The 22,183-nt window shown below is 46.1% G+C and overlaps 1 protein-coding gene across 14 annotated transcripts in view; it reads right to left on the bottom strand.

Moving 5' to 3' along the window:
* Positions 1 to 5,077: 5,077 nt before the first annotated feature.
* Positions 5,078 to 22,183, bottom strand: part of CACNA1B (calcium voltage-gated channel subunit alpha1 B) — a 466,872-nt gene continuing 449,766 nt past the window's right edge. For 9 of the 14 annotated variants that reach the window (XM_043530418.1, XM_043530424.1, XM_043530419.1 and 6 more), the window contains 4 exons: positions 21,764 to 21,913; positions 13,285 to 13,492; positions 12,711 to 12,910; positions 5,078 to 7,347 (listed from right to left, as the gene is read on the bottom strand). In XM_043530418.1, the coding sequence (XP_043386353.1) occupies positions 6,808 to 7,347; positions 12,711 to 12,910; positions 13,285 to 13,492; positions 21,764 to 21,913 (1,098 nt within the window). In that variant the 3' untranslated portion in view covers positions 5,078 to 6,807. The remainder of the gene's footprint in view (positions 7,348 to 12,710; positions 12,911 to 13,284; positions 13,493 to 21,763; positions 21,914 to 22,183) is intronic. The other 5 variants (XM_043530423.1, XM_037879845.2, XM_043530428.1 and 2 more) reach the window with 3 other exon arrangements.

Below are 22,183 nucleotides of genomic sequence, written 5' to 3'. Positions count from 1 at the left end.
GAGCTCAGTTTAATGTTACCCTTTCAAACAAGCAATCATCTTAAATGGCAAATCCCATAGCCAAACACACCCACTCCCTCCCACCACATTAGATGAGAAACACAGATTTTATGCTCCCCATGGCTATTCCAGGGTCAGTTCAAGTCTCTGGCATTTGTGCACTAGTAACTGCTCAGGGACCAAGGCTATTTGGGCCATCCAGTACTGATAGCACAACTAGAAACTAATGACTAATAATAAACAGATGCGCACAAAAGAATTGGTGGAAGAACATTTTCTGGCTCAAGACAATCACAGAAATATGAGATGGGGTAGGGGCAGAAATGATTACGTGCTAGAGACCACCCCATTTGCATCAACACAGGTTTGCTCCCAACATCCCAATCATCATTTCCCCCAAGCTACTTAAAGCTTGCCTCCTAAATCAATCCCTCCAGTCCTTTCATCATTTTTTTTTATTCCTCCTCTCTGGATTTCCTCCAATTAATTAACACATTTCCTGCAATCTGAGGTGCCAGGTACTGCATGCAGATTTCTAGGCACAAACTCACCAACGACCTAGGCAAACTGTTCAAATGAGCCTTAGAGATTTAAGATCCAGGATTTAGGGAGGCAGTGTGGCCTAGTGGACCTCAAAGACCTGGGTTCTAGTCCTGGCTCTGCCACTGGCCAGCTGGGGGACCTTGTGTAAGTCAAGTCATTTCTCTGTGCCTCAGTTTCCCTGTCTGTAAAATGAGGAGAGGGATCCTCCTGTCCTTTGTAAAGCATTTTGAGATGTACCAATGACAAGTGCTATATAAGAGGTAGGTATTATTACTTAGGCCCGTTTGAAAACGTTACCCTCTCACTGTATTCTGTGGCAGCGGATCAAAGATAACGTATCATCAATTTTGCAATGATCAACAGGAATGAATTCCAGCAGGTCACTGGAATGAGTAAGTCATAGTGGAGACTCAGATGTCTATAGAACCCTATGGACTCCTTATGCAAGTGGACATAGAGGGTTACAATACAACCCATGTTATGAATTCATCGAGGGTCATAATCCAGCATTTCCCTGTACTATAGATACATGAATTACCTGCAAAGGGAAAAAAAGTGGATTATACTCTCCACCCTCACCACCTTTGTTTCCTCATGATGTAAGAAGGCCTGCAAGGATTGTTTTTAAACAATAGGAGGTGGGGGAGATTGCTCTTTTATCTTAGAAATATTAAGAATGTCAAGTTCAATCCCTGACGATGACTTGTCAAGCGGCATGGTTAAAAGTGGCGGTCAGTACACGGATCTGAACTACTGTGGACCTCTGATACTCGGGAGGACCTCCCCGTGGCCGGAGGGATAGGTAACCCACACTAACCCTGGGGAGCGCCATGTCTCCATCTAGTCGCCACACTGTGTAAGAGGTTTAATGTGTCTGCTACAGCTTCTGACCCCTAGACCTTGCCCTTTAGCTCAGGCAGCAGAGGTGTGTGCTTTTAGATTCAGAGAGACGTGGCTCAGTCCCAGTAGCCAGCCCATCCAGGAGCCATCACTACACATGGAAAGATGCTCAGCCAGTTGTACATGCTCTTATCCCCTGGAAGAACATACCAGGGATGAGGGCAATACCGTTCTGTAGAAATTCCTCTTAAACCATAGGACATACAGATTTCTAGAGTAGGGATCTGATTTATGCAATCAGTTCTATAGGATGAGTCAAAGCCTGCAGAAAAGTTCTTTGTGTCTGAAATTCTACAGAACTTTTCCTTAAAGGTAGGAAGAGCAGTGAGCACAGATTGACTCCCCACTGTTGGAATGGGCCAGTGGGTAAATCTTCCCCTTCTTCATGGTCAGACACATTGATCAGAGGGAAGCCCTCCCTTCTGACCATGTCTGGAAGAACAGAGCTCTCTTTGTCCCCAAAGCCTGTACATTTGGGACTGCTAAGGAGAGGCCAAGTGGTTCAGGCCAGCAGTCAAGAGAGGTGGTTCTGTTCCTCCCATTGACTTGCGCTAGGACCCTAACCAAATAATTTCCCACTTCCACTCCACTGTCAGTCTTATCAATGGAGATCATAAGATTTTGGGAGCAGGGACTATTTATTACTATATATGTGCAGCATCTAGCACTAATTGCTGGTCTCATTTGGGGGCTCAAGGTGCTACCAGTACCCATAATAAATAACAATAGGTGGGCAGTGTGGGAGGAGAGATGGAGTGAATCCTAAAAAGCCCACATCTGGATCTCCAAAGAATACTGACAAATGCAAGCGATTCTCCTTTCTGCATTTCTTTTCAGGTGTAATGTTTTTGCAATGCTGGGAATAAGATCACGTGACTTACTGCTTTTTGACTTGTCAAAAAGAGCACAATGTCTGATCCTGATCCGGGAGCTTTAAACATTTCATCAATTTCTCTGGTGGTGAGGGAGGAAGTTTGTCCTGTGGCCAAAAGAAGCGAGTTGCGGATGTTCATTTATATTTACAAACATTCCTTGGATTTTTCTTCTGCTTAAATATGAGCTCCGAGCTCCAGGGAAATGCAAGCTGCTCTCATTAACTGTTTTACAAGTGCGACATGTTACCTCTGTATATTAGGCAGGTGACGTAAACCTCTTACACTGCCAAACAGACCTCCTGTGTCTTGATGCTCTGTTTGATTTCAGTGGGACTGTACATTTGAAATAGTATCACCAGAGACTGTTGCTGGCTGTGGGAAGCAGAGGATTCAGCACGGCAGTTAAGGGGTTAATGCAGAACACTGCTCCACCTCCGTGAGAGTAACATGCATGTGTAAAAATGTGCATCTGTCAATCTGCAGGGAACAACTAAAGATAAGATCAATTTCTTACAGCATTCAACCTGGCTAATGCAATTTTGCTGCACATTGGACTCCAAGAATTGTAACCTTAGTTCAGTTAGGTGAATTCACAAACAGATCCTTTAAAAAATGAGTGTCTGCAGGGGGACGCAATCAAAGAGAGGGTCCATGACTCACGGCATTCAGTCCAGGCAATGCACAGATTCCAAACCCAGAAGGAATCATTGTGACCATCTAGTCTGACCTCCTGTACAGCACAAGCCAGAGACCTGCCCCCAAATAATCCCTAGAGCAGATCTCTTAGAAAACCATTTGGGGAAAATCCGCCACAACACTTGGTACATTGTTCTAATGGTTAATTACTCTCACTGTTATCAATTTGTGCCTTATTTGCGGTCTGAATTTGTCTAGCTTCAACTTCCAGCCATTGGTTCAGGCAATCTTGCTCCCTATGAAATTCCACCAGTGGTAACCGGCATCTTGGACTCCTCATATTGAAAAGGCAAATTTCATAGTAACGGCTCTTCCCTAGTGAGAACATTAGAAGGAGCAATGCTCTCGGGATACCGGTCTCCCATTCATCATGCACACTGCACACACCACCTGTGGAGCGGTACATTTTTTGCTAAGTTTTTATTTTAATTCAAGGACTTTGCTTCATACAAAATGTAATTGTAGAAACAACTGCAGAATTCAAAGTTTGGCTGATAAATATTACTCAGGCAGCAAACTAGGCAATCACAGAATCTTTTTTTTTTCTTTTTTTTTGTGTAAAGTTCCAGTTGTGTTGCATGGTTGGAACTTTTATAATTTTTAACACTGTTTTTTAAATATAAAGTTTTGCAACAAACCCCCAATTTATATCAAATATAATTAAAAATTAACAACTGATGAATACATTGTATCAAAAAAGTACGAAGATAAACATTTTCCATGCACATACTTTATATATATATATGTATATATTTTACATGCAAACATTACTTATTCAAAGTACAGCCACTACGAGACTGGTTCTGGATGCAGAAAACTGGTTGGTGCAATTCAAGTTTGGCAACTCACTATGAGAATTCTGGGAAATATTGTGGGTGTGTTTAAGAGACAGCGCACAGGCTGTAAAAAATATGCAAATGGGGCTATGAACAACTGTGGTCAGGCTCTTCTGTCACTGTCATTTGGAGAACCCCCCCCCCTCCCCCGAGAGAAGAGTGGGAAGTAGTCAACAATGTTCTTCTTCGTGGTCTATACTATATAAGAATTTAAAGATCCAATGCCATCTATTTCTGTGAGATTCCAGCCATCTTATTTATATGAGATTGTGGCTTTTAATATCTAAAATGATGCAGGAAGGGGAAAGGCGGGGCGGAGGAAAAGACAAAATAAATTAATACAGAGAGAACATTCCCTTTCACTTTCCAGTGTGGGTAAAATGGTTGCATGCACTGATCAGCCATACTGGTTTTTTCCTCCTTTACTTCTTGGAGTAAAATAGTAATGTTTTCTTTAAAATTTCAAAGAAAGTGTTTGTGCCTTCATACAAGGAAAATGTATAAAACATTTGGTCACAATCATGCTGAAGCCTGAAACAGGGAAATCCAGCAGGTAAAGCTACAGAAGGGATGAAGGTCTTTTTGTTTGTTTTGTTTTGATTTGTTTCCTTAAGTGTCATCTTGTTGCATAGCCCTACAATTAAAAATGATATCCATTATCCATAATGTACCTCTCGGCTAAAGCACTTCCTTTCCTCAAAGTGCACAGATATATAGAGATATAATAGAGATGAGTTGGTTATCTTTTAGCAGAATCCAGGGATGAGATTGGCCAAAGCTCCTAAAACAAAACAAGGTTCAATTTTTCTCAACGTAAAGGTTAGAGGAGATGTGGACAACCACCCGACACCTGTCCTGCTCCCCTTCGGAGACTTTTCCGATAGTGATAGATGCCTTCTGAGCCATTTTCTAAAGCGTGTGATACCCCTGCTAACCTAGCTACAAAACGAAACCGGGCCCATCAGGATTGCTGCTCCTCCCAAGTACCTGCTCATTCTACAGTCTTAGTGTCCTATGGCTTCGTCACTATCTCAGGCCTACTCCCTGCCAGCATTCTGACCAATGCCTCTTTTGTTGTTTGGCATTGCTGGATTTTCCTTCTCCTCCTCCCTCACCCTTCTCCCAACGCGCCATGTCAAACCCCTGACTGCAGCACGTCCAACAATGGCCACATAGCAGTTCTTCCAGCCCATCAATGGAAGGTCTGTCAATCTTTTTCTTTAACACTTTCCCCAGCCTTCTTGTCATTGTCTTCTCCCCAGACTCCAAACGCAGAAATCCGCACTCACGCACAAAAAGGAAATGATCTAACATAAAAATACAGAAATCTCATCCCTGAGAGTCAGATTTTTTTTTCAACAGGCAATAATAACAAGGCTCTCTCCAACCGCCCTCAACACGAACTATGCACCATGAAACGCCAGAGCTTTCACAACCAAGTTAAGACTAGACATGCAATGTGAAAGTCTTTTTTTTTTTTTTTCTTTTTTCTTTAAAAGCATTGCTGCTGATGCTGTACTTTTTACCTGCATTTCTCCTGCAGGATCCGAAATTCTATTCAACGAGAAAAGGCCGATTTTATTTGCCCTGATCATTCTCCTCCCGCTCCTTAACAAAATTATTTAAAAAATATTTTTACCCTCCCCTTTGAAGTTTCCAACCTGGCTACTTGAAAACACTGGTCAGAAAACATACATGTGGCATTGTATGCACAGTAGATATCTGAGACGAAACAGATCTTACAGGCTCTTCCTCCCCCCCCCGCCACTTTCTCAAGTTCTGATGCGTTGAAGCAAGAGGGAGCATCATCGCTGCGAGAGATTTCAAAGGCTAGGCACTTAGTAGTGAATAACTGGAGCATTCAATAGAAACAGTGGGACCTGGAATGACAACTGGACTAATTCTCTAAATAAAGTTTTTTTTTTTTCTTGTTTTTTCTTTTTTTACTGTACAATTTACAAAAATGCACACAATGAAAAGTTAAAGTTCTATCTAATAGCTTGATATAAAACCAATTCATTTTCTCCTTTCCACTGCCTGCTTTTTTTCTTTTCTTTTTTTTTTTTCTTCTTTTTTTTTTTTTTTTTTGCTAAATCAAGCTTATATTGTAAACAAGACAAAACACTGAGGGCATGTTGCAGTTGACAGGAGATGGGGGAGACAGAAACGAAAGTCCCAGCAGCAAGGAAACAGTCCTTACAAAGTAGCTTTATTGGGTGTCAGTGTGAAGGACTTGATGTGGAAAAAATAAAATAAAATAAATCCACAGAGCAGCGTGTCGAAGCAGAGAGTCACGGACGACACAGTGCTTTATCAGCCTGAAGGTTTGTTACTGGCTCCATTGAAAATGACTGCCGTTGTTGAACACTGAGTCAAAGGATTGTCCCTGGTTCTGATCTGGGTTTCTCCTTTCCCAGTGCATTAGGCAGCTCTCTTCCTCTTAATGTTTGAATGAGATAAAATACAGGTTCGATTTTGTACAAGAATGTCAATTTCCATCCCCGACACCCGCTCTGACCGGGAAATTAAACAAACCACCACCCAACAAAAGCTATGGATCGACAGTCCTTTTTCTGCTGTCAAAGTTCAGACCTTCGCACAGCTCTGTGCATACATTGCAGATTTGGCATCTGGTATACGTCATTTAACTAGACAAGGCAGTAGGCAGGTGAGAGAGAGAGAGAAAGCACTCCCCCTCCACAATAATGATCTTCAATTATTTATTTATTTATTTTGTCTAGTGCAAAAGGGGGGAAAAAAGAAGATAGAAAGAAAAGACAGAGGCTGAACGAGCGTCTCAGATGGCGTCGGGTTTGGAGCAGTTCTCGCCAGCGGCTATTTCTTCTCCCCCCCGCCCCCGTGACCCCGGTCATCATGTGTGTCTGAGCACACAGCCATCCAGATGATAAAACTCATCGATTCCAAACGCGTACACCGGCAAGGGCTTTGCCTTTGTGCTAGCACCAGTCGTCCTCATCAGCTTCATGGTAATAGCTACGTGCTCTGGCGCATGTCCCAGGGCCTGTGCTGAGGCCCAATGTGTAGTGGTAGCCGTTGGGAACCCTGCGGATTTGGTGAGACTGGGAAGTCAAGGATGAGACGTAAGAAGTCCTTGAGGACCTTCCTGAATTGGTGGCGACAGCCTCCTCAAAGGTGAGCGTGTCCTCGGGCACGACACGGTACGGGCTGTCACTGTCGTCGCGGTGTCCAAGGTAGGGGTCAGAACCAATGCGGGCCACCGGGGAGCGAGAGTGGCTCTGAGAGTCCCCATGCAGTAACGCATTATGCTCAGACAAACCTCGGCTCAGGCGTCCCGGGGAGAAAGTGGGCAGGCTGGTTTGGAAACTGGTGAAGTGCACGGGTGAGGAGTTGGCGGTCTTGTAAGTGATGCTGGGGCGGGGGGTCAGCGGAGTCTGCGGGAGCTGCCTCCGCCCACGGCACGGGGTGCTAGCACCAGATGTCGACAGCAAGGGGCTCCCATTAACTGAACCACTACCCTACATGAAAATTGGAACACAGCAAATCAAAAATAAAAAAGGAAACACCAGACAGACACAAAGGCACGCGGGTAAAAAACAGAAGGACAAGCGACAGGAGGGAGAGACAAATCACAAGAGGAGAGAAAAAAATGAAAAAAAGAGAGTTTAGACAAGCACAGTCAGGGGAAGGAGGTTATAGAGAAGCAATTAAAACAGAGATGTAAAGAGCTGGAAAAGTGCCGTGAGCGATAATCAGAACAGAAACAATCAGAGCGTTAGTAGGACGCAAACCAGCAGACGGCTCCAACAGAAAGGGACATTGTCCAGAGAAAAGGCATACACACCAATCATATTCTTTCCCAGCTCCTTACCTGAGCTATTCAGTAGGAAAAGGTTTATTATTTTCCGCAAAACAAATTGGAAAAAAACCCCTAAAATCTTTCATATTTTTTTTTAACATTTTGCAGTCTTTTTCAGGTTTTTGACAACTGAATATTGTCAATGTTGTGATTTTCTGTTGAAAACTGAAAATATTTTGGATTTTTTGTAGTGCGATGAATATTTCTGTTGAATTAAAAAAGCCATTTTTCATCACACACACACACACACGCAAAAAGATGAAAATGTTTTGACCAACTTGACTCTAAAACAACTGGGATCATTAAAGGGAACACTTAAAAATCTATTTACTTTTCACTATTTATGCTGTGCGTTTACTTTTTGGGGTCTCAAGTTGGATGGCAGAGTACACAGGTCAGTTTCACATTGTTGGTGAAATTATGCTCTTACAGACCGTGAGTCACTTTGTAGAAATCAGCAGAGTTATGCTAGTGTAAAATTGGTGGGAGGAAGAGGAGAGTCAGGCCCTTGTGTTGCTGTTTATTTGCAAGTATATGAATTTTCTGAAGTATTTTTACAAACATTTATTTCTTGTTTGGTTGAAACAACCTGACAGCACCCTTAACTTTGGAAATGAAGCTCAGTTTATATATATATATATATATATAAACTATCAGGTCATTCCAGTTCTTGTTCTGCCATATACATTTTTTCCATTACATTTTTGTAGGTGGATTGAGTGGTAGTGGAAGATAGCAGCTTTAGTCTTATATATAGCGAAGCTACCATAGACAATAAAGGGGAAGGGATGCAGATCAGGATAAATAAAGAACACATCAGAGATCTTCTGACCAATTTTAATGAATTCAACTCAGCAGGGCCTGATGCTATTCATCCCAGGGTACTGAAGGAATTAGCTGAAGAAATCTCCGGAGCCACGCACTGGCAATAATATTTACAAACTCTTGGATGACAGGAGAGGTCCTGGAAGACTGGAAAAGGGCTAATGCAGTGCCCATCTTTAAAAAGGGGGAAAAGGAGGAGCGGGGGAACTATAGACCAGTCAGCCTGACTTTGATACCTGGAAAGAACTAGAGCAATGTATAAAACCTTCAATTTGCGAATACTTGGAGGATGAAGGGGTGATCACTAGCAGCCAACATGGATTTATTAAGAACAAATCATGCCAAACCAACTTGATTTCCTTCTTTGACAGGGTAACTAGTTTGGTGGACAGGGGGAATGCGGTGGACATAATATATCTGGACTTCAGCAAGGCTTTTGACACAGTCCCACACGACATTCTGATAAGTAAGTTGGATAAATGTGGGTTTGGCGAAACTACCATTAAGTGGATACATAATTGGTTAAACAACCACAAACAAAAAGTAACTATTAATGGAATGATGTCAGATTGGAGGGAGATCTCAAGTGGGGTTCCACGGGGATCTGTTCTGGGCCGGGTGTTGTTTGACATCTTTGTTAATGACTTGGATGTAGGAATAGAGAGTGTACTGATCAAATGTGCAGATGAGACAAAGCTAGGGATGGTTGCCAACACTCTGGAGGACAGAGCTAAAATTCAGAGGGATCTTGATAAATTGGAGAACTGGGCTATAGACCACAAAATTCAACAAAGACAAATGTGAGGTGCTACGTTGAGGGAAGAAAAACCAAATGCACAAATACAGAATTGGGGATAACTGGCTTGGTGACAGCACTGCTGAGAAGGATCTGGAAGTTGTGGTGGATCACAACCTCAACATGAGTCAACAATGCAATGCTGTTGCAAAAGAAGCAAATGCAATTTCAGGTTGCATTAACAGAGGCATAGCATGCAAGTCACGGAAGGTGATTGTATTGCTCTACTCGGCGCTGGTTGGGCCTCAGTTGGAGTACTGTGTCTAGTTTTGGTCACTAATGTGTAGAAAGGATGTGGAGAAACTAGAAAGGATCCAGAGGAGAGCGACACAGATGATCAGAGGGATGGAATGCAAGTCATATAAACAAAGGGTGAAGGAACTGGGTATGTTTGGTTTGGAAAAGAGGAGATTAAGAGGGGACATGATAGCAGTCTTCAAATACTTGAAAGGCTGCCATAAAAAAGATGGAGAAAAGTTGTTCTCTCTTGCCACAGAGGGAGAACGGAGGCAGAATGGTTCCTGAGATGCCAAATTACAGTCAACATCACCACCTCCAGAAGCAGCGGTGGCTTCTGGGACCCAGTCTGCTGGAGCTACCCAACATCAGGACAAATACTGTGTACTGCTCAAGTGACCTTCAAACTAGCAGACTTGGGCAAACAGAGATTGCGTTGTTCATTCCATTAATGTTGAGTCAGGGAAGAGTGAGGGGAATAGGAGTCAGCTGATTTATTTTATTTTATTTTGAAGCAGGGAGGGCCAGAAATCAGATACTTTTTGAGGTGTTTAGACAAAGTGCTTCCCAGGTCTGGCAAAATTTGCTAAGCCAGGCCTGGCTCCTGGTTAAAGGTAGTGTCCCCAAGGGAAGAGAAGAGCTAACACATAGAAATAGAAGAAGTAGAAGAAAAAGAAGAAGACCCTTGAGCGTTAACAGGTAGGTTACAACAATGCAGGAACCAGCCCAACCGAGCTTCTCACAGGCCCCTCATCAGGGCAAACATCCTGAGCTCATTAGGGTGGAGCTGAGTCTATACTGACTGCACTGTTTATTAAAAAAAAAAAATCTGTGTGTTCCAGCGTGACCAAAGGGACATATTAACAGGTCCCGTGTGAGTCAATTGACATGCATCGCTTGGGGGGCCTTTTTAATGCTATCCTGTATGCAGAACATACATGGACATTGGAATGACATTCTTCATCCGTCCTTCCTAAATCAACTCTGGCATTTGTTTTTAAAGAGACACACTGAGCTAACAAACAATCAACGGAGTCGTGGGGACGGGGTAATAAGATGTCATTGGAGCTCCAACACTGAAGGATTATTAACTTAGGGGAACCTCTTTGTTTTATAATTAAAGTGTGCATTGCATTTAATGCGCTAGTATATACACATAGAAGAGGAGAGGTCCAGCTACTCCACTAACAACAACAGAAGTAATCATCTTCTTCCCTTCTCTCAAGGAGGAACAGCAGGATCAGAAAGAAAATTCATCTGCAGAGCAGCTGAGTATGAAATAGGATCGTAGTAGCTGGAGATTGAAAAGACTTAGCTGATCACTGAATCCACCCCTGTGCCTGAGCAGGGCCTGAATGTGTCAGACACCAAACAGATATTTCCCGTGGCATGACTAGCTGGAGCACCTGATCACTGAGGTTTCTACAGCACAGAGAAGTCTGTTGGCTTAACTGGAATCAAGCAACTTGTTACTTGGTGAGGAAGAGGGGGATTACTGCCACTTGGTGGCAACTGCAGAGCTAATGAGGTAATTGGCTTAGCAAAGGGGAGGATACATATTTGGGAGGAACAGGATGTAAAGGGGGAGGAGTTCAGAGGGTGTGCTGTGTGAAAGGCTCCTCCTGCTGTATACCTATGCTACGTCTTGCCGCGTTGGGAAACTGAGGATTAAAGGAACATAGGTTAAAAAAAAAATAGACCGTGGGTGGTGGTGACTCGGAGACCACGAAAAAAAGCTGGGTAGAACTGCTCACAGGGGAGCCTGAGAAGCACCCTGTGACACTTGGTCTCAGCCAAAAGGCCAAGAAGTCAATGATTTTACAGAGCGTATTCTATACCTTAAGTATGCCAGTGTGTGTTGCAAAGCGATGCGTTGGGGACGAATGAGGCATTAAGCATTCAGTTACCGTCCACACCCAGACTCCGAGATTATAAACTGTTTTACTGCTAGGAATCGTGAAAGTACAATGCACCAGGAGAGAGGAATGCTCAGAACAAGGCGAAAGATCTCTTATCTTGGGGGTGGCACTAGTTATTATAGAGACTCTGCTTCTTTTTCTACCTTCCTTACTTTTATCCCATGGTCTCTAACCCACACAGCAAATGCAGCCGGCTTTCCTTCCCTCGGAGCTGTCCATTTATCAAGTGACGCTGCTGTGGGGATGTGTGTCTGTTCAGATGACAGTACGAGTCAGCCCTCCTGAGACGGCCTGTCAGTCACACTCAGACTGCAGCTCTAGGCAGATTTCTAAGGGTGGTCACAACTTTCTCCTCCCTCGAACTAGAGCTAGACTGTGTTTTGAGACCCACTTAGGGCTCACTCTGGCAAGGTGCTGAGCACCCTCAACTTCCATCCAAGGTCTACTTTTTTTCTTACATTATGTTAGCTGATTCCCCACTCCAGTACAGTTGATGTGTTTGTGGGTGGATTTAGCACTGGGGTCAGGTGCCCGTCCTAGCTCCTGTTTCAGAATGCTGCTGAAAATGCCCCTATTCCATGCAGTTTGCCAGCTGCAAAGATGGGACCATGCTGGAGGCCATCTTCTGCCCTCAGTCGCCCCTGTTGAAGTCAGTGGTTGCACAGGTGTAACTGAGGGCAGGATTTAGTTCTCTGGGTTCCCTCTCTCTGCACTGGACTGTACTCGCTTGTATTCTGGTGGTCTGGATTTAGGTGGTTAGTACAACTCCATTTCTGTATAATGCCCAGGAGTGGTTTCTGGCTCTATGCCAAGTGCGGCAATAGGTGCTGGGTTAATATCTCTATCTCCTGGAGAGAGAAAGCACAAAAATCAGCAGTGCAACCTTCCCATTCTGCCCTGCCAGCCGGCCTGGGCTTCGACCTGGTGGGGCAGTTACCCCAGGAGACGTGAGAAGGTAGTTCAGATTGCAGGCCCCACTTAGTCCTTGGCCTCTCTCCTGACACTGCCAACAAGGGTGCCAACTGGGAGGGTGGATTCTGAGGTATGGACCCCTGTTGGGTAGGAACTGGCCTGAGACCATCAATTCATTTTGCAGAAGACCTCCAAAGAGCTGTCAGATGGCAACAACCCTCTGCACCAGGCTCCATGTCCTATTGCCCAGCCAGCCCCCAACCCGGATTTTTTTTTCAACCTGAGTGCACCCGCTGAAGATTTCAGGCCTCCTCCCGCCTTGAATCTCCTCACCTGTCTGTGGGGGCCTGGCTCCAGCCCCCCATTGGGCGAGGTGGGCCTGCTGTGATCAGCTGATTTGGGCTGAGAACGGTCCCGGCTCCCGTAGCGGTCGCAGGAGTAGAAGCGCTGTTTTTCAGAGGAAGAGGAGGAGTGCAGCTTTCTCTCTTGGGACCTGCCTCGTTCCTGCTTCTTATCCTTGGAAGACGCCTCACCTGGATGTGCCGCCAAAATTTAAAAGTAATGGGTTGGGGCTGCAATAACCGTAGAAACATTCAACTTGGGGCTGAGCAAGTTCAAGAACTCTGGGGGTCCCATGTGGGTCCTCTCACATGGGACTCCCCCCGCACACATAATGTAAGCCTCCCTGCTGGGCACCATTACTCGCAGTGGGGGAAACCCGGCATAAAGGCCCCCCCTTTCCCCTTGTTCCACGGGGAAAAGCCTCAAGGAAGCTAACTGAGCTGGGGCACCATTCTCCCTCCCAAGTCCCCATCCCCTCATCCTAACGCATGCAGAATGGCGGTTTGGGAGGATCATCACAGTTCTGTGGTGTGAACGAGAGACGACAATGAGGAAAAGCCTTTACCGGCATCTCCATCGGCCAACTGGTTGGGTGACCTGTCCAACAACTTCTGCTTCTTGTCTTTCCGTCGATGGCAGCGATGGTGATGGTGGTGATGAGCCTGGTCCGGAGGCATGCGCTCCAGGGAATACTCGTACAGGTGCATGGCATGCGGGCGCTGCGGCGTCAGCGTGGAGATGGAGCGCTTCATGGGGCTGGTGTCTGGGATGGTCTGCAAAGCATAGGGAGGGAAGGGGGAGCAGGTGGGAGAGGGCAGAGATCACACTGCAGTTAATTGGGTGTCTTCCAGAATGGGAGCGTTTTTCGGGGGGGGGGGAGAGGGGTAGACAGAGAAGGTTAATCAAACAGAACGAGAAAGGACAGAAGCGGTTGCACAATAAAACATTTAGTGCTAAATTTGTGGAACGAATGTAGTCGGCGATACCTGAATTGGGCTTTACTGTGAATTGTGTGACAACACAATCCATAGAGGAATGCACATCATTTAACATCAGTGTTCATGTGAGTCATCAAGAAGGACTAAGCAGGATCACAGGGCAGGCATGACATCTAAATGTTTCGCAAAGATAATACGCCAATGTTTTTTTCACCCAGTGCAATTCCAGAAACTGCAGCATTCCCAGTGCAATACCAAAGAAATAAGCAGGCACACACAATGATGTGTAAGTGGGGCAGAAAGACAGGCCATGCTGTCCAGCGGCTGTAGCAAACGACTGGGACTAAAAGAATCTGTTACTTCAGGCCTTGGCGAAGCCACTTGCTCTGTATGAGTTCAAATACGTGAGTTGGCCTCCGTAAGAACATAAGAATGACTATAATGGGTAGATGAATGGTCCATCTAGCCCAGTAGCCTGTTTTTCGACAGTGGCCGGTGACAGATTCTTCAGAGGGAATGAACAGAACAGGGCAATTATTCAGTGGTCCATCCCCTGTTATCCAGTCCCAGCTTCTGGCAGTCAGAGGTTTAGGGACACGCAGAGCATGGGGTTGCGTCCTTGACCATCTTGGCTAATAGCCACTGCGGGACCTGTCCTCCATGAACTTAACTCATTCTTTTTTGAACCAAGTTATACTTTTGGCCTCCACAACATCCCCTGGCAACAACTTCCACAGTTGACTGCGTGTTGTGTGAAGAAGTACTTTTTTATGTTTGTTTTAAACCTGCTGCCTATTGATTTCATGGGGTAAGCCCTTGTTCTTGCATTATGTAGAATGGTAACTAACACGTCCTCTATCATATCCCACTTTCCCTGGGGAATAAACTGCAACAAAAAGTTAAAACTAGTGAGCCAAATTCTCCTCTCAATAAGGCTAGTGCAAGCCCACTGATTTCCCATGGAAATCACTAGTGGAGGAGACTTCGGCTCAGGACTTTCACTTAGTCCATTGGCCCAGCTGCGGGACAGGGGTGTGCAGCCCCCACTGCAGCTCCTGCCAAGCCCTGGCCACGGGGTGGGCACACAGCCCTGGGAAGCTGTGCTAGGACTCAGTGCTGGGACACTGCGGGGCTGGCGCACACGGCCTGGCTGCAGCCACCGATGGAAGCCACAGGGCTGGGGCGCATGGCCCCGGCTGCAATCCCACCAAGCCCGGGACGTCACAAGGCTGAGGCGCACAGCCCCCGCCAAGCCCAGGATGCGGCGGGGCGGTGGCGCACGATCCCAGCTGCAGCCCCTGGCCCCGGCTGCAGCCCCCCAGAGGAAGCAGTGGGGCTAGGGCTGCAGGGTCCTGCACAGTCCCGCCTTCTTCTCCTGAAGCCTTAGAAGTCACGGAGGACCGGTAAAGTCACGGAATCTGTGATTGCCATGACCTCTGTGACTAAATCGTAGCCTTAGCTATGGATCATATTGTTGCTGTGGGAAAGGGAGCTTCTCTCCTCACACCTGCTTGGGGGTCCTTGCAAATCCATTGGGGCACCCCCGGCTGCTTTTCAAGATCTTGTAACCACCCCCGTTCTGGCTGGTGAAGGCTAGATGGGATTCCCTGCAGACATCACCAGTGCCAATCCTTAACTGGCTACAAGGCTTCCAGTTCCTCTCTTGACAACATTCCCAGCTTGGGAACAAATGACAAGAACTTTGCATCAAATCCATGTTTCCTACAGGCAATGTTAAGCCTTGTCCCTACGCCAGTGCCAGACCTGGTCTCTGTGACCTCCCCCTTTATAATCCAAGCATTAAAGAATATTCTTTCCAAGTGTCTCACAAGTGCAATATAGGGTTGCCAATAGACAATGGAGACTTCGTTACACTCTCCTCCCACTCCCCCCACTGCCACCATATCCCCAGCCCTGCCTTTCTAAGAACAGCTCCCCGCTCCAGAACATTTCACCTGTGGCCAAGGTGCTGCAGGAGAAAAGACAGATCCATCATGATGCAGGTTCAGAGCCACAAGGAGGCTGAATGGTTTCAGGGGGGTAGCCGTGTTAGTCTGTACCAGCAAAAACAATGAGAAGTCCTTATGGCACCTTGTGGCTGAAGGGGAGACCGGTGAGAAGAGGACCACTCTGTATGCTGGGAGGGCCTCACGAGACAGACTTCTTGGTTTCATGAAGAACCAATGTGGAAATCCTGTTGAAACTTGAATGGAACTTGAGCCCTTAGCACCGCGGTAGGACATGTGCTGAGTAGTGCTATGGGGCAGGGGCTGAGGTCATTGAGAGGGGTAGCAGTGTGCTTTGAGTTTTGGTCTCTCTCAACATTGCCATGGTCTTTGCTTGCATTATCCTGACTGCTACTAGCTCAGCGTGAGACCTGTCTCCTGCCCAGCAACCATTGACAAAGCTCCATAAATGACAAGAATCTGTTTTTCTTTTCTTTCCTTTCCTTTCACTTTGCTTGTCTCCAGCTTTTCTGTGGCCCTGCTTTATGGACATGCCAGCATGCTGGCCACCCTCTAGAGGCTCCACTGTGTTTATTGATTATGCAAAAGGAACTTGGTAGAGACGAGACTTCTACGCACAGCAGTCTCAAGTCTCATGGATGTGGACTCGGGATTTCTCTCTGTCCCTTTGGTCATATGCGTGACAGAATGCTCCCTCCTCCTGTGTGCGCCTAAAATGACAGCTCTAGCAAAGCATTAACTTTGTTCTTTTTAACCTTTCTATCTACTCCCTTGTGGGGTTGTTCTGGTTGTTATTTTTTAACTGGTGGTGCTACTTTGTTAGCTTACACTGGAGTTTGAGTGTCTGCTGCCCCCTGATATTTGCACATTATTAGGCTAGCTGGTATGCAATTATTTTTAATTTAAAGACACCATTCATTTCCTAGTGGGTAGTGTCAGTGATGGGGTTTCTTATCTCACATGCAAGGGAGCAATCTGAGCAGAGTTTTTAACCCCCGCATTCTTTCTTCCCAGCAACTCACTCAAACCTTGATCCTTCCCGTCAGCTTCACAGGCGGAACGTTGCTGCTGGGAGCAGGGCTCTCACAGACACACAAGCACTGGGACGGCACCGACTGGGCACCAGGGGATTCAGAGATGCCCAAGAGGACTCTCTCCAGGGTGCTGGGATGCTGCAGCCTGTTGGAGGAGCAGGGCAGTTCTGGCTGCAACCTTGGAGTATTCTGAGTCACGAGTCTAAAGGGACGGGAATTGGTGGGAAGGCTAAGACGCTCGCTGCCCAGGTAGGAAGATGGCTCTAGTGAGTGGTGAAGGTTTGTAGTGGTGAGTAGTAGATGAGACACGCAGTGGGGACAGTAACCGAAATACAATCCACGGGGAAAGTATTTTCTAAATGGACAACCTGCCCTAAATTCTCAGTGACTGAGGGACACTCTCTTCACTCATGGCTGCATTTGCTTTCCACAACCAACTCTCTGTATAGCTTTTCAGGAGTGATGGACCCGAATACTTAGATGATAATATCTAAACTGTATTCTTAAATTTGTTCACCTAAATTGGGGTTATTGCTGATTATGCACTATTTGTATCTTATGACTTTAAAAACAAACTTTGTATTTGTGGATAATCTAAGCACTATACCCAGATGTACAGACACTCTTTTCTTAACCCGTGTACTATGTACTTTTTAAACGTTAGCTTTAATACAATTTTTAAAGTAAGGGGGAAGAGAAAGGAGGCGAAGAGGATCTCCGAACAGGGGACTGGTAGGTTACGCAGCCCAAACAGACAAAGTGCTGGATAAAGGACCGCACCACTCTAGCGCCCTCTCCTGGAACTCAGAAGTGGGCTTTCCCCACTCTGGAGCTGTCCATTTTATAGGGCCTTCAGCAGAGGTACCTGTCTTAAGAAGACGCAGCTCTGTATTTAAGTCACCAATAGAGCGAACAACTGGCCGCAGCATAATTCACGCCTTATTTGTTTCCTTTTCCATTGCCTGCTCTGTACCTTCTTCCACGCTGCCTTCCAGTGCCAAGCCCCCACACTTATTATTCAAAAAGGAGATTTCTTTTTTCAGGGGCCAGGGTAAGGTAGCAACACTGCAGATTTGACCTGCTGAGATACGGGAAATGACAGATCTTGGCCAGGAAGTAAATGCAGGAAATACCCCCATCCTAAAAATGGAGATCAAGACCTTAGATCAGGGGTGGCCAAACTGAGCCTGAGAAGGAGCCAGAATTTACCAATGTACATTGCCAAAGACCCACAGTAATACGTCAGCAGCCCTGCCGATCAGTGCCTCCCCCACCCTCCCTGCACCTCCCGATCAGCTGTTTTGTGGCATGCAGGAGACTCCGCAGGGGAGGGGGAGGAGCGAGGGCATGGCCAGCTCAGGGGAAGGGGCAGAAGGTGTGGAGTGGGGGCAGGGCCTGTGGCAGAGCCAGGGGTTGAGCAGGGAGCAACCCCCCCGGGCACATTGGGAAGTTGGCGCCTGTAGCTCCAGCCCCGGAGTCAGTGCCTAGACAAGGAGCCGCATGTGGCTCCGGAGCCCCAGGTTGGCCACCCTGACCTTAGATTAAGTAACCTGATAACCCACCTCTGCCCAAAGGAACTGCTGCAAAGGAAACGACAGGGAGGGGCAAAGATTTTCCAAAAAGAAGCCAAGTTCATAGGAAACAAACCTTCCTAGGGCCTTATTCTTCAGTTGTTCCAGGTGCAACCCTCTGCCCCACCCAGAAACTAACGGAGATAGATTAGAACAGTCTCTCTTCCTATACCACACAGATAGGTATATTCCCTCCTGGAGGCTCTCATTACCATTGATTGGACTTGCACACCCACACCCAAGGTACATCTGTGCTGGAACTGGAGATGTAATTTCCAGTACACATGCTCGGTGTGATTGAGTGTAGCGTAGATGTAGCAGCATGAGTGGCAGGAGAGGCTCGCTGCTGGAGTACAGTCCCACCCGGGACCCTAGTATGTACTCAGGTGGCTGGCCCGTCTCTATTGTTAGTGTGCTAGCTCAATCAAACCTAGCATGATTACACCTACGCAAGCAGGAAATGACACCTCCAGCTCGAGCGGAGACGTACGGGAGGAGAATATACCATAGCCTTTGAGAGGTTCGTTAGTTTCTCATTCATTAGCAACCTTTACTGTTTTCACTTATGACATTTTTAGCCAACAAGGCAATATAAACAAATGCAAGGTATCACAATGTGCAGCATGCAACTATGGATCAAAGGAACTACAATGAACTGAAGTACAGAGAGACGGCAGCTGCATCTTTACAGCACCAGAAAGTAATCCAAACAAGGAGTGGGGGTGGGGGGGGGGGAGAGGAGGGGTTAGTGAAGGTTAATCATTGCTTAAGAACAATTTAATAGGATACAACTTAGTGCAAACTACATACTGCTAGGTAACTCCCCGGTGACCGTGTTTTGCTCCTCTGCAAACAATTCGGACAAGATGAGAGAGAATATTTGAAGCAGCCATTGTCAGACATCACGGCAGATGTGCAGCGGACGAGATGATGAGACAGGAGGGAAGGTGACCGGAGGAAAGGAAGAAAGCAAACGGGGAGGGAGGAAGCGAGATCGGTAGCGTGAAATGATAAAAGACGGGAAATGCAAAAGGACAGAGACATGACAGGCAAACAGAAAAGGGGATGAATGAAAAAAAAATTATTGTTAACAAAAGTTAGAAAGAAATTAAAGTTTGGGGAGGAACCGAGATCGGCAGCGTGAAATGATAAAAGACGGGAAATGCAAAAGAACAGAGACATGACAGGCAAACAGAAAAGGGGATGAATGAAAAATAATTATTGTTAACAAAAGTTAGAAAGAAATTAAAGTTTGGGGAGGAACCGGAAGTAGCACATAAAGGGTAGGGTGGAAGGTACAGAAGGGGAAACACACACAGAAAGGACATCAGTTATTCTGCTGAAGCTACAAGCACTAAAACATTTATCATTAAATGAGGTTAGATCTGTTCAGACACCGTAGGCCTGATTCATAAATAAGTGACAGCATTAATGCAGGGCAGGTGTGCGCTTCGTTGTGGGCAACCTGCAACATGCTTCTCCTGAGCAAGAAATTCACTCCCTGGCTTCATTAATGACCTCTCTCCCGTGCCTCTGTTTGCTCACAGGCTTCATCTGTAACTCTTTGTTGGGCAAATGGAGGAATCGATTTGTTTTGTTTAAAAAAACAAACAAACTATAGAAGAGGTTGAAGGAGTCTCCTGAGGGAAAGTGATGGGTGTAAGGGAGAGCCCCGGAGCAGTCTGGCAGATTTCATCTGTTCTGCTGGAGGGCTATCTGTGGGGCATGGGGCTTTTCAACCTGGGACTGATTTTGTCAGTTCTCATCAGTTAAGCAAGGCTGGGATTGGTCAGTACTGGGTCTGCAGTTTTCCAAGGACTGCCCAAGTGCTAGAGGTGACTCCTTTCCCTGTGAATCAGTGTATTAAACTGGAGCAGGGTGCTGCTGGGAATGCTGTGGTGCTGGAGGGGCTAGTTTTTATTTTAGTGTCCCGTGATCATCAAAAAAACTCATGCGATTTCTGTGTTAACCCCTGAAATTTGCCAGGAAGAGATGCTGGTGAGAAATGGCTACTAAGACACAACTGCTTTTCATTGGTGGGTGAGGGAATCCTATGCATGTACTGTGGTCCCCATTAAAATCTAAAGTTTTGCCTTTGCAAGCGTCGGCAAAGATTTTGTTGGCAACCACTGTTTACATGCACAGTCCTGAATGTGCGTTGGGATTCTACAGGCTGAAAAGAGCAATGCAAATATAAAGTTAGTGTAAATATTGCATTGAAGAAAAGGATCAATGCCCAACACTAACGCCCAAGGAAGGGTTGTTTTTAGGGTTCGTACGCTGACATTGTTCCCATTAGGAATGGCTTTAGGTTTGGTAGAACCTATCACAAGTCTATCCCATCAGGGTAACTCAGCTTTTGGGACTTGCAGGCGGTGGTGGTTGGTTTTAATCAAAATAAATAGAGTTCCTGAGAACACAAAGAATTCTGGGAGATGGAGTCTTATCCAAGGATTTCCTACAGTTCTTGGGGAAAGGTGTTCCTTTCTTAAGGTAGCACAGAGATCCAGACAGCAGAGCTGGGTGCAGTTTGTGTCCTGATCCAAGCTGGCTGGCATACAGACAGTCAGGAAGGAAGGAAGGGACATATCTATTGGAGGTGCGGCTGTATACATGAGAGCCCTTCAGTTCTAGAATTCAGCACACCTCCCACATTCTGTCTCACCTGTGGAACACCACAATCACATGTGACTCACTCATTATTATATGAATCAGGCAATTTGAGCTAAAGAGACACAACTAAGCATGGCAAGATGGAGATGTTCTAACGCATAACAGGCAGCGGGGTGATCGGAGAGTGTCTGGAGGACACGTTAGCAATGCACATGTGAAATGCCCAGAAGTGATTTGAGAAAACCGTGCTGTTATGTGCCCCGTGAAGTGCACAGGGGTAGTCACAAAGTTGCTCTGAAGGCCACCTCGCATGACAAGGCTTCCTTGCAAGGCTCCATCAGATAAGCAAAGGAAGTAAAGTCTTAAGCATCATATTACTAATCCTCCATACAGTGCACTACATGCTAAAACCTAGTTGGAGGGTGGAGGAGGAAATGCTTCGTATTTCAATGCAGCCCTCTGGTGAGGGAGAGCCTACAGCACATTTCATATATAAACAGGCTCATCAAAAAGAAACATGCAGCTTATTATATTCCCAGGGCTATGGATATACCCCACCATGAAGTTAGGGCAGTGACGTAGGCATGTTATATGCAAGGTTATGGAATACACCTCTTCAAACCATAGAGTGACTCCCTGTCAGTCGGAACATACATTTTCAGTTTACCAGACATCAGATTAAATGAGGTGCTTTGCCCAGAGAGCAGGATTTCTTTTTTGCTGCCTGTATAGGGGGATGGGGACAGCTGGGGAACAGCACAGTGTACACAGCATCCCAATGATCAAAAGCACAAAGGCTGCTCAAATTTCTGAGCCCCCAGCTCCATCAGTGTCTCTTAAAGAAACAAACAACCCACCAGTCACTTTAAAAAACAACATGACACGGACAAGAAGAGAGAACGTGTTGAATACTTGACTTACTGTAAGTTTTCCATTGCCAGTAAAGCCTCCCTCCCTCACCTGAGTTTCGGCGGCCAGACGCGGCATGGAAGCCGCCCGCCCCTGGCTCTCCAGGCCAGGCTGGTGTTCTCCGTTGGTCAGGGTGGGGCTGATTTCTCTCATTTCTACAACCTGATTGGATTGAGAAATATTTTCAGAAGCAGGAATATAAATGTCCATTTAAAGCAATCGCTCTTGCCAGGCTTGTTCCAGGACTAAGGCGAACTGCAGGGTTTCTATTTCATCTGTGAGGATTTATGGCTAGTCAAAGACACCAGCCTGAAAGCCGTGGTGACCGAAGGTCACTATTTATCTACAAACTGGCTCAGCCTGAGGAGCGCTGCTGTACACTTCCCCACACGGCCCTGCCAGCACGCCTCAACTTGGACCCCTTCTCAGCGT

The sequence above is a fragment of the Chelonia mydas genome, chromosome 16 (genome assembly GCF_015237465.2).
Source record: "Chelonia mydas isolate rCheMyd1 chromosome 16, rCheMyd1.pri.v2, whole genome shotgun sequence".
Classification (NCBI taxonomy): domain Eukaryota; kingdom Metazoa; phylum Chordata; order Testudines; family Cheloniidae; genus Chelonia; species Chelonia mydas.
Note: the sequence above shows the minus strand (reverse complement) of the source record. Positions and strands in the feature narration are given on the sequence as shown.